The sequence below is a fragment of the Elephantulus edwardii genome, unplaced genomic scaffold, assembly GCF_000299155.1.
Source record: "Elephantulus edwardii isolate Elephantulus edwardi_28Jun2011 unplaced genomic scaffold, EleEdw1.0 scaffold00008, whole genome shotgun sequence".
Classification (NCBI taxonomy): domain Eukaryota; kingdom Metazoa; phylum Chordata; class Mammalia; order Macroscelidea; family Macroscelididae; genus Elephantulus; species Elephantulus edwardii.
This window is the reverse complement of record NW_006399758.1, coordinates 37,811,554-37,824,584: the sequence shown is the minus strand read 5'-3', so window position 1 is coordinate 37,824,584 and position 13,031 is coordinate 37,811,554. Positions and strand designations below refer to the sequence as shown.

Genomic DNA, 13,031 nt, shown 5'->3' with positions numbered 1-13,031 from the left:
ATTAAATCCAGGCTTTTTTGATTCTTAATCCAGTGTAGTTTATAACATAATCTCATTTGATAATTCACATTTTTATGGTGCATTTTCAAGAAAATAAACATTACAAAGATTTATTAAAAGAAGATTAAATTTATACAGCTCTGAGTGTGGTTGACCTACATGATGTTACCTAGAAAAAAGAATTTAAAGTACACTTACCATCAAATGGCTGTTTTCTGGATAAGACTTCCCATGTGATAATAGCATAACTATTTAAGAGAAAAGCATACATACTATTTAACATAATAAACTAAAAAAATCACTGTTCTTAGAGTTAATTATTGAAAGTGATAATACTGTAGTGAAGTATCCCATAAAGAATTACCAACTAACATACTCATACGTGATTTTGTTTCAAACTGGTAATTCTATAAATTAGGGAATGAAGTTACATGCAACAATAACTGTTGGAGATGATTTCATAATCATTCTTGAATGCTTAAGCTATGCCTTCTAATTACATGCTCACTTATTCTCACAAAATAAGCAATAAAAAAGAGGGTTTATGTAGCCCTGCTTTATTTCCCTTTTTCTGGTCAAAGTACTGTCCTTTTTGGTAAAAATGATTTTGTCTACAATAAAATTTCATTTGTCAGACATCTGGTTAGATAACACAAACTTCAGAGTTGCGATAAAGGACTAACCATATCAGGATTTTGCAGCACTTTCAATGAACTGTTCAGCCAACATGGGACACAAGGAACTGACACACGGGCAGGGATAGAGAATGAGGATTACAGAAGAAATTCTTACCTCATTCAATGAAATGATATCCCTTCATTTTCTCTGACAGAGAATTTTAACCTAATTTAGTTTCATCTGTTTTTTTTTTTAAAAATATTTTTTCTTTGCTTTAGGTAAAAGTTTATATAATTTTCCCCCCGATATTGGCTTCAATCCTTACACTATGTCAGGACACTCCCCATTTCCACTCATCTGCTTCTTTGTCCCTCCATGCCTTCTCCAGTTTTAGGCAAAAGTTGTTCTGTAAGTCATGTATACTTGATTTTTAAAAGAAATACATTCTATACAGACAATTGTTTACCATCTGTTAATGGTTTATTTTATGGGCCATCAATTATTTAACTGAGAGGTGGCCTCTGGGAGTTTCAAGTCAGGCTGATGTGGGACAATCGTCCTGGAGTCCTAGTCTCTTTCAGAGCAGTCTGATGCTTGGCTTAGGTGGTCTGCTGCTTTTATGTTTTTTTTGTTTTTTTTTTTTTTCTCTAATTTGAATTTTATTCTGTATTTCCACTTGGGCCCTTCTGCAGTGGTCTTGGCCAGCATGTGCTGTACCAGCAGCTGGGTTCCACTTAGTTCTAGTGTCAGGTTAAAGGAGCGTTGGCTCCTGTGGAACATTAATCCTGTGGAGTTGCTTTCTTGACTCTTCAGTAATCTTTACTCTCTTAAGCTCTAGGTAGGCAGAGACCAACAGCTGTTTCTTAGATGGCTGCCTGCAAGCTTTTAAAGGTTTTGTCTGTTTTTACAGAATCAAAACAACTTTTAAGAATTTTTGGATTAGAATATGGTCTTTCTTTCAGAAGATAAAATAAATGTTTTTTGTGCTCCTTCCTCTCAGCATAAAATTGATGAACTAAAGATACCAGGAACTAAGTATATGCACATGATAATAACTTAAATATGAAAGACAATACAGTTAAGTGTTTTAGTGCAGTCACTCATATCAATCAGCCTTACTAAGTACAAAAAAATGTCATCACTTTGTTGTTGTTGTTAGCGACCCTATGTACAACAGCCCTAAACTCTGCTCTGTCCTGTGCCAATCGCATTGCCTCTGACACACCCATCCCGATTACCCCAGTCACTGAATCAATCCACCTCATAGAGGGTTTTCCCCTCCTGTGCTGTCCCTCCACCCTCCCAAGCATGATGTCCCTCCTTAAAAATACACACACACACACACACATATATACAAGTTAGGGAGCTCTTGTGGTCTAGTGGTAAGAAGCTGCACTGCAATCTCAAAGGCATGTGGTTCGAATTTACTAGCTGCTCCATGAGAGAAGGATGGGCAATCCCCTCTTGTGCGATTTACTGCCTCTGAAAATCTGCTGGAGGGTCAGCTATGGGTTGATTCCAACTCAATGGTACATAATAACAAAAACGATATATATGTATGTGTGTGTGTGTATATGTGTGTTTGTGTGTGTATCATGAAATATCAAACTGGCACCAACTCACAGCTGACATTCCAATAGGTTTTCAGAGACAGTAAATCACCCATCTTTCTTTCTCGAAGCAAGCAGCTGGTGAATTTGAACTGTGTGCCTAGGGGTTGGTAACCTTAACATACTCAAGCCCAACATTACAATCACTGTGTCAGTCCTCTCACTGAGGGTCTTCTCCTTTCACTGACCCTTGACCTTGCATAGAGATTTGTTTGGCAAAGATACAATGTTCTTTTCTAAAAGCATCTTCATTTTTATCAGATTTCTATGTAAATATCTTTAATAGAAATCTCTTCTATAGATATAAAGGACACAAAATCTGAGTAGGATGAAAACTTAAAAGCTAAAATGTTAGGATCTACTGTTCTCTCTACATCCTGATAATCATACATGATAAAAATAAAAGCAAAACAAAAGCTTTGAGTATTATATTAAAAATTACTAGAACAAAAAGGCTTTTTTTAAAGGAATGTAAAAATGATTTAAAGCAATGTATCTTTAATTTGAAAAATATTAGTAGGGCTTTTTTTTTGGAGCGGCAATTTATTTTGACTACACTTGAAAAAAGAATAAAAACCATACTTTATAGATTAAATTCTGGTTGATTAGCTTGGTGTTTAGACACGTGGAAGTAACCTACTGCACCTGTATATATCATGCTTGACACTGGCCCTCGATTTCTGTCCAGGTTCATAGTTTTCAGGTGGCATATAGATAATTGTCCCTCCTTCAGGTGCAGATTTGCTACTTCGTGACTGTGACAGAGACATCATACGCCATTTTGATAACCCAAAATCGGCAATCTGTAAGGGAAAATAGTTAATTATCCAATTTTAGAATATCCTTTTCATATAAAAAGAACATAGAAAAATAAGGAATATTCTCAAATTTATTCTACGGAGCAAGCATAACCCTAATACCAAATCCAGAGAAACAAACCACCTAAAAAAATTATACACTGATATCTTTCCTGAACATAAATATAAAAATTCTCAATAAAATCCTAGTCAATAGAATCGAATATATTAAAAAAATCATTCATCATGTTCAGTTGGGATTTATACTAGATATGTAAGACTGTTTAACTTAATAAAAGCAATCAGTTTAATTCACAATGTAAATAAAACAAAGTAAAAGAATCACAAGACCTTATCAATTGATAAAGAAAAGACATCTGATAAAATTCAACATCCTTTCCTGATAAAATCTCTCAGAAAAATTGGAATAGAGAAATTCTAACTATGTTGCATAATTAGCAGAATATACAGAAAATCAATGGCTATTATTATTCTTCACACAGAGAGACAATGTGTCTAACAAGGACTAAAGAAGGATGCCCTTTATTACCACTCTAATGAATTCACTATTGTATTGGAAGTCTGCTTTGGGGGAAACCTCAGTAACTATGGAAGCTGTAAAAAAGTCAGTAAAAGTAGTTAACTTGGCACACTATGTAAAGGGAAAAAGATGGATTGGTAAAGAAAGGGAAATGGGAACTGCCAGCAGAACAGTTCCTCCTAAGACCTAAAGGACTTTATGAGGAGGAATGTAGATTCAGGACTGGAGGAAGACTCTCACCAACAATCTGTGTTACACAGATGACACAAACCTGCTTGCTGAAACTGAGAACCTCAAGTGCTTGCTGCAGAAGGTTAAGGACTACAGTCTGCAACATGGATTGAGGTGCAACATTGAGAACACAAAGATTCTGACTTGGTGGTCCAATTGGCTACACCATGTCAGGTAGAGAAGAGATCTAGATTGTTAACAATTTCAGCTTGCACTTTTGGGATCAGCAGTCAGATCAAAAGATGCATTGCATTAGGAAAATTTGCTGTCAGGGATTTCTCCAAAATGCTAAAGAGCAACAATATCAGTCAGGAGACAAAGGTGCATCTGATCCAGGCCATGGTCTTTGCAATTACTTGCTATGCATCAGAGAGCTGGGCAATGATCAGAGATGACAGAGAAGAGTACTGAACCATGGACTGCCAAGACAATAGGTCTGTGAGTTTCACCTTGGAGGCAAGAATTCTGAAGCTCTGTCTCACATACTTTGAGTATGTTGCCAGGAGGGACCAGTCCTTGAAGAAGGACTTTATACTTGGAAGGAAGAAGGGACAGTGCAGGAAAGGAAGATCCTGGATGAAATGGACTGACATAGGCTCAGAATAGAGCAGAATTCAGAGCTATTGTATGTAGGGTTGCTGAGTCCTTGCCGACTTAAAGGCATGTAACAACAGCAGGAGAGAGACAGATGATCTAAAATGGCTATATGTATGACAATATAAACAACAATATTGAAGTTTAATTTCCCATCAGTACAGTGAAAGGGGGTGTTCATACATTATGCTTATAGAGTTAATTTTTAAGAGAAATTTTTGAAATGGGTAATGAAGCACTGGATATTCATACATGCAGGATGCAGATAAGACGGAAAATAAAATGTGTTACCTTATGGAGCTCTGGTGGCCTAGTTGCAAGAAGCTGTACTGCAATTCGAGAGGTATGTGGTTTGAATCCACCAGATGCTAAGCTGGAGAAGGAGGGTAATCTCCTCCTGTACCAGTTAGATATGATTTAATAGTACACACACACACACACCAAAAAAATAGTAAATTTGTTTTTTAAAAGGTGTCACCTTAGGGAGAGTTTCGTAGTTAATGAGGGAGAGGTGAGGAAGACCAAGTAAGCAACACTATTCAACTTTTAGTCTCGGTCTAGATCTGAGAGAACAATGAAGTAGGCCCTATTTTGCTGTGAGGCTGCCTTTATTTCAGACGCCAGTACTGTATGTGAATAAAGGAACTTTTCTAGGGGACGGACGGATGAAACCCCGATGAGGTACCATGGAGGATGTTTCACATTCAAAGTGTACAAATCGACTTTTTGAACTGGCGATCTGTTTTCTACCAAGAAAAGAAACTCAGTACCAAAGGAAGCAGTTAAATTTCTGCCATGCTTAAGGCCATGATTTGACTCTAAAGCACGTCTTAGCCAGAGCAACAAACAAGAAAAGGAAATGAAAGGCATCCAAATTGGCACAGAGGAAGTAAAACTATTGCTGTCTGCATAGAATGTGATTTTGTATATTGTGGTTAGGTGCTGTCAAGTCTCCTGTGACTCACAGCAAACAGGTGGAAAGCTTGTCTTGTCTGCATCATCCTAGGAATCTCTGTTCTGCTCAAATCCGTTACTGCAGTAACTATATTAATCTATTATCACTGAGAGCTGTTGTATTACCTTTGCTGACCTCCACTTTTCCAAGCATGATGACTGTTTTCCAGGACTGGACCCTCCTGAAAACATACCCGAAGTTTGTGAGATGAAGTTTCACCATCTTTGCCTCCAAGATGCAACCTGGCTGCATTTCCCCTAAGGTAGATATGTTTTCTTTTGGTAGAGTCTGGAATATTCTATACTCTAAGCCAACACCATAATTCAAAGGCAGCAATTCTTCTTCCTTATTCACTTTCCAAACATTTGAATGTATTTAAGCAACTGCAAATATCATGGCTTGGGTAAGGAACGCCTTAGTCTTAGAAAATGCCAAACACTCAGCAAGAATTTTACTGGATAGAATTATCTGATTAAGCAAAATGGCAGAATTGAAGATCAATTTACAAAAATAAGTCTGAGTCCTCTACAGAAATAAAAAGAATGCTGAAAAGGAAAATAACATTATCTATAATCGTTACTGTATACTGATAAGTTGGAACTGACTGATAGCTGGCCCTCCAGTGGGTTTTAATCACACTGGTGGAGACAGGAGCAGTGCCCATCTTTCTCCAGTGGAGCAAATGGTGGATTTTAAATGTGTACACGAAACTTATACCTGGACCATGAGGCAGTCGTCAGAACAGAGCAAGGAAACACTGCATTGTTCAAAATTAAGGGTGTGCATCAAGGATGTGTCCTATCTCCATATCTTTTCAATCTATATGCAGAACAGATTATCTGGGAGGCTGGGCTCTATGAGGAGAAGTATGGCATCAAGATTGGAGGTAGACTCAATAACAATCTGTGTTATGCAGATGACACAACCCTGCTTGCTGAAACTGAGGAGGACCTGAAGCGCTTGCTGCAGAGGGTCAAGGACTGCAGCCTTCAATACGGATTGAAGTTCAACATCAAGAAAACAAAGATTCTCGCCACTGGGCCAACTGGCAGCATCATGATAGATGGTAAAGAGGCTGAGATTGTTGACCACTTCAGTTTGCTTGGCTCTATAATCATAACTTTTGGTACCAGCAGCCAGGAAATTAAAAGATAAATTGCATTGCTAAAGTCTACTGTCAGAGACCTCTCCAAAGTACTGAGGAGATTGATGCTCCAGACTGAATCATGTCTTCATTTATGTAGGAAGTTTTGAGATAATAAATATAAGGCCTCTGTTTTGGTTTTCTTCTTCAGTAATGGTCTGCTTCTGTGAAATTTCATTCCATTCTATATAAAGCTATTTATTATTTTATCCATTTCTCTGAAGTATGATGATAAGGTCTGGATTGAGATTGTATTGTGTATCAGAATTGCTTTAGATACTATTGCTATTTCTACAAAATTAAGTCATCCTATTTAGTATATTCTTCATTTATACAAGTCTTTCTGGTTTTTTCTTTTTTTTTGGTAACAGTGTGTTGTAGTTTCCTTTGTACAGATTGGGTGTTGTGTTTTTTTTCTTTCTTTTTAAATGAATATTTTTTTCTTCTTTTTAAAAAAAATTTTGAGAAAAACATATTGGGAGTACAAGGAGGTGAAGGTTGGGGGCAGAAGGGTGAGCATGGCCAGGCATGCCATTGCAGAGCTGCACAATTTGGTTGGTGGGGGGAGCAGGTGAAGGAAATGAAAAGGATCCAGTAGGGATCAGATGCTACAGGGGAATGGTAAGCATTTTCCAATGGTAACTAAACCGTCTTATTGATTTGGGAACTGGATGCAGACTCTCTGGCTTCTTCATGCTGAACAGGGACGTTGATGTGAAGGGGGAAAGGAAGGACACTTTATCACCTTACTGCTGGTCTTATATTAAAGCTGCTTGCCTTCTTCTTCTGTTAGAAGATATTTTCCTGTCATTTGCTCCCCTCTGGACTGCAAAGTGTTTTCCCAGGTGGGTCCCAGGTGGGGATGGCTGGTTGAACCCAGAGGCTCCATCCTTCTTTGCTTCCTTAGCTGGTAGTTGTATTTCCTTTTTGTCACTGGCACTGGGTTCAGGGTCAGGTCTGGAGTAAAACTCAGTGTTAACGTTACCTATAGGAAAGGGAGCAAACCTAGAGAGAACAAACTTGTGAGTTAAAAATAGAAGGGCTTTGGGGGTGTTACTTTCAGGTTTACTGGGGGAGAGGGTGGTGGAAAGTAGCCTAGATAAAATTCTCTGGATACCATAGGCATTTTTTTCCCCACCTAGGAGTCAGATGGCATAATCTGGGGACTGAGGAGCTCACCCTGAGGGCTATGACGGCTCGCCCCAGGCCAGGGGCTGAAGACAGCCCACCCCAGGCAGAGGGCCATGAAGGCTCGCCCCTCCCGAGCAGGGCAACACCCCCCAGGGGCTGGCTGGTACACTCCCCCTCTAATTGCCCCCACCCCAATCTGGTCCCCTTGCCTGACTGAGGACTATGTGGCCAGGGACAGCATCTCCAATTCCAGCACCACCACTTTTACCCCCCACCCCCCAACAAGTGGTCATACTATAATTTGAAGTAGGTATCACAGCCCTCTCCCTTTATAGATGGCAAAGGGAACCTGAGAGTTGTGACCAGGCTCCCCTCAGGTCTAAGCAGCTTTTGGCAGAAGCATTTAACAGATCAAAATATGTGGTGCATTTAGGATGTCGGTCTTCCTGGACATGCTGCCACTGTTAAGGGTCATCAGGTAGACAACTCACAGTGATTTTCAACAATCCACTGTATCGGTGATCATATTCTCTGGCCTGTCCAAGGAAATCCAAACATGCAGGCAGCGGGCGGCAGAGCATGCATCCCATCTCCGGTGGCGGGTGGGCGGCTGGGCATGCGTCATCTCCTGATTCCCCCGCCGCTGCCATCTTGACTCCAAGAATTTTCCCCAGAACAAGTCCACTTTGCCGCAGTGTGGCGGCTCCGCTGTACCAGTCTCAGGGAGGCCCGGTGCCTACCATCCATCTTGGGTGAGGGAATCCATAGGTTCCGGCTGTGGGAGCCTCATGGAGCTGTGGTGGCGGTGCGGTGCGGGCTCTGCGGGAGGGGGTTGGGAGCTGCGGGACTCACCCATTCCTCCTTGGGAATCCTTGAATTCCTGTTGTTGAGCCTCAATCTTCACTGAAGACCAGTCATCAACTGTTTAACTGTTCAATTATCAATAAACACAGGTCTGTAGAAGGCCACAGAGGCCCTGTTCCAAGTGGTCCACTGCTCCCGCAGCTCACCATGTTGTCTCCACCTCTGCCGCCATCTTGGATCGTCCAGGTTGTGTTTTTTTTCCTCTAGTTAGATTGATTTCTAAATATTTCATTTTTTGAGTGGCTATTATAAATGGCAAAAGAACCCTGGTAGTAAGAAGTTGGACTGCCACCCCAAAGGTGGTGGTTGTTATGTGCTGTCGAGTCGCTTGTGACTCATAGCGACTCTATGTACAACAGCCCTAAACTCTGCTCTATCTCTTGCCAACTTTATTGTCTCTGACAACACCTATCCTCATTACCCCAGTGACGGAATCAATCTATCTCATCAAGGGTCTTCCTCTCCTGTGCTGTCCCTCCACACTCCCAAGCATGACGCCCCTCTCCAAGGACTGATTCTGTCTTGCAACATGTCCAAAGTATGTCATATGGAGCTTCAGAATGCCTGCCTCCAAGGAGTAGCCTGGCTTCATCCTCTCTAGGACAAACTTGTTTGTTCTCCTAGCAGTCCATGATATATTCAATACTCTTCTCCAGCACCAAAGCTCAAATGCATCAACTCTCCTTTTATCATCCCTAGTCATTGTCCAGCTCTCTGATACATACCAAGTAATGGCAAAGACAATGGCCTGTATCTGGCACACCTTAGTTTCCAGACTAACAGAACTAATGAGCCAGAAGTAAATTCATTCACCTATGAACAGGTGATCTTTAACAAAGAGGTGAATTTCATTAATGGGGGAAAAGACTCTTTAACAAAATGACATGGCAAAATAGAATATTTATTTGAAGAAAACTGAAAAATATTCATACCTCACCAAATACAAAGAAACAAAGTGATAAAGATAATCAAAGAAAAGACTTAAAACTATAAAGATCATGTTCATAGCAGCCTTACTAACGGTCACAAAAACATGGAATCAGCCCAGATTTCCAACCACAAACAAATGGATTGAGAAAGGATACATTTGAATACTACGCAGCTTGCAGGAGCAATGATTCTGTAAATTGTTACCTAACTTGGGAGGGACTGGAGAGCAGTATGCTGAGTGAACTAACTTAGTCCCACAAGGATAAATATTGTATAAAACCATTACTGTAGAATGAGTGTAAGGATCCAAGGGAGGGGGGGAGTGAAGAGGGTGGAAGCAGAGGGATGAAGATGTGCAGTGGGATGGGGGGAATTAATCATAGGGTTGTCCAATTTGATGGGTGGCGGGGTGAGGGGAATTAGAAGAACCTGTTCTGGAAAACAATGTATACAAATTTGTAAATAAACTAGTATAATAATAAAAAAATTAATCAAAACAGCCCCTACTAGAAAGATCATAAAAGAACAAAATAGGAGTAAATTTAGGAGTCCTACTCTCTAACATAAATGAAACTATCAAATATAAAGTGTTCCATCAGAGAATAAACTAGACTATTAGGATCTTTTAAGAATTAGGCGAGCTCTGGTGGCCTAGTGGCAAGAAGGTGTACTGCAATCCCAGAGGTGCACAGTTCAAATCCACCAGATGCTCTGCTGGAGAAGGAAGAACAATCTCCTCCTGTACCACCAGTCAGATTTGATTTGACGGCGCGCGCGCACACACACACACACACACACTAATAATAATAAAAAAGAATTAGATTTCTACACGCACGATATGCAATTTCCTCCCATACAATTACCTCTGAAAAGCTGCTGGAAAGTCAGCTATAGGTCAATTCTGACTCTATGAAACACAACAACAACATGCATGATGTAGGGATTACAGGATTAAGATTTCTCCAAAAGTGTGAAAAAGAGAAACTACAGAGTGGGGAAAAATATTTGGCAACAATACATCTGACAAGGAACTTCTCTCTAAAAGTTACAGATACTAATACCTTGGTAAGAAAAAGATAAACAGCCCAATTACAAAATGGGCAGAGGACATAGAAAGACACTTCATCAAAGAAGCCATTCAGATGGTTATGAAACACACAAGAAACTCCAGAGATTCCTAGCAAATCCAAAGATGCAAATCAAAACAACAATGAGACACCATCTTACACCAGTAGCAATAACAAAGTTCACTTGGACAGTAGACAAAAGCTGCTGGGGGTGTGGAGATAGTGGAGCTCTTTTACAGTGCTGGAGAGAATGCGAAATGGTACAAACACTTGGAAGAGCAGTCTTGTGCTTTCTTAAAAGACTGAAAATGGAAATGCCATTTAATCCAGCAGTCATATATGTTGTTGTTATGGCTATTGAGTCCACTGAGACTCACAGTGCACAATATCTATGAACCTGCCCTATTCAGAGCCAATCGCACTGTCTCCAACACACCTAGCCTTATTACTCCAGTTGCCGTGTGAATCTATCTCATCAGGATCTTCCTCTCCTATGCACTCCCTCCACCCTACTAAGCATGATGTCCTTATCCAAGGACTAGTCCCTCCTGGCAACATACCCAAAGTATGTAAAATGGAGCCTCAAAATCCTTGCTTCCAAGCAGAAACTTAAAGCCACACTCTCCAAGATGGACTTGTTTGTTCTCTTGGCAGTCCATGTTATATTCAAGACTCTTCTCCAGCACCACAACTCAATGACATTGATTCTTCTGTCATCCTTAGTCACTATCTAGCTCTCTGAAGCATCACAAGTAAAAGATTACAGCCTGGATTAGATGCACCTTAGTCTCAAGCCTGACCTCGTTGCTCTTCAGCACCCTGGAGAGGTCCTTGTCCGCATATTTTCCTTATGCAATTTGTCTTTTATTTCCTGACTGCTGGTGCCAAGAGTGTTGGCTGTGGAACCAAGCAAGCTGAAACTGTTAATATCTTTTCCATTTATCATGATGCTGGCAATTGGCTCAATAGTGAGAATCAGTTAGAGCGTTTAGTAACAGTATCACCAGGATATTAACAACTAATCTACTGAAGTGGATACGGATGACAGGAATTAGGAAAAATGGAAAAGGGAGAGAGAATGAAATTGGCTTAGTAGAAGTGATAACTAAAAAGTCTTTTAAAATGATTAAACCCAAGGACACAGATAAAACTTATTCTTTTAAAAAAGGAATTACCTTAACATGAAATTCATTATCTAATAAGATGTTCTGCGTTTTCAAGTCATGATGAAGTAAAGGAGGATTCATATTGTGCAGGTAATTTACTCCCAGTGCAATTTCATGCAGGATGCGAAATCTCAACGACCAAGCAACGTCAGGATATTCTGTTTTCTTCACGTAAATGAAGAGAAAAAGGATAAAAATTAGCAGCACAATTTCATTACATTTCACACTTAGAAACTGAAACACTTTAGTATTTAACACTATTCAAATATAAACTTATTTTTCAACATACTACAAAACTGACATTATTTGACATCTACAGATATTATACCCTAAAATTTTAGTGAAAATAATCAGAACTTTATAGTATTCATATTTCTTTTAGTCTATGGTATTGAGTCTTACTAATCAATTCTTTTATGTCTGTATAACAGATAGACGTCCGCACAACATTAATACTTTCACTTTCTTTGTTCTATAGCTTAGAGCTTGTTAAACAAACAAACAAACAAACAAACAAACAAATAAACATACATATATCTCTAGTCTATACCAAACCATTTATTAAAAACTCATATTGTGATTCTTCTGTTAGCATGACTGGAATTTAACAGTATTAATCAGATTAATTAAAATTTATGACCTCTGTAAATGTCTTTACATTTAGCACTAATTGACATTTAGCACTAATATCTCATATATTCAATCTTGTAATTATCTATATTCTATCTATAAAAATTAGTCTTTGCTAATTTTGTTTTTATAAAAGAGACAAGATGACATTTTTCTTTTTTAAACCTACATAATACCAACTCACTGCAGTCAAGCTATTTCTGACTGACAGTGACTGTTTCTACTGGGTTTCTGAGGCTTTATGTATTGACGTGAAGAGAAGACTGCTACCTTTTTCCTGCAGAGTGGTTGGTCAATTAAAACTACCGACCTCTCAGCGGCCCAAAAAATAGTCCTTAAATACTTTTAATATGTAAACATTTGAAACCTAGCATTTCCTGATTGTGCTTTAAAATAGTTGAACGTAAAAAAAAGTTATGTAAACCCATGTTCATTGCAGATTTGTTCGCAATAGCAAAGAGCTGGAAACAACCCAGGTGACCATCAGCAAACAAATGGCTAAAGAAACTCTGGAAAAATTCACACAATGGGCTATGCGGCATTGAAAAACAAGGAACTCACGAAGTATTATGGAAAATGGAATGACCCTGGAGGACATTATGCTGAGTGAAATATCTCAGTCACAAAAGGACAAATATTGCATAGGGCCACTGTTGAGGGAAGACAGAAAAGGAGGGGAGGAATGATGTATATTGCATTGAAACAGATGAGGGAGAGAACTGTTTAAAAGGGACATATGAATGGGTATTCTTG

At 39.3% G+C, this 13,031-nt stretch overlaps 1 protein-coding gene across 1 annotated transcript in view; it reads right to left on the bottom strand.

Moving 5' to 3' along the window:
- Positions 1-13,031, bottom strand: part of RIPK2 (receptor-interacting serine-threonine kinase 2) — a 34,937-nt gene that overhangs the window by 13,295 nt on the left and 8,611 nt on the right. The window contains exons 3-5 of the mRNA XM_006880520.1: positions 11,658-11,813; positions 2,874-3,031; positions 199-248 (exon numbers count right to left, since the gene is read on the bottom strand). Of these exons, the coding sequence (XP_006880582.1) occupies positions 199-248; positions 2,874-3,031; positions 11,658-11,813 (364 nt within the window). The remainder of the gene's footprint in view (positions 1-198; positions 249-2,873; positions 3,032-11,657; positions 11,814-13,031) is intronic.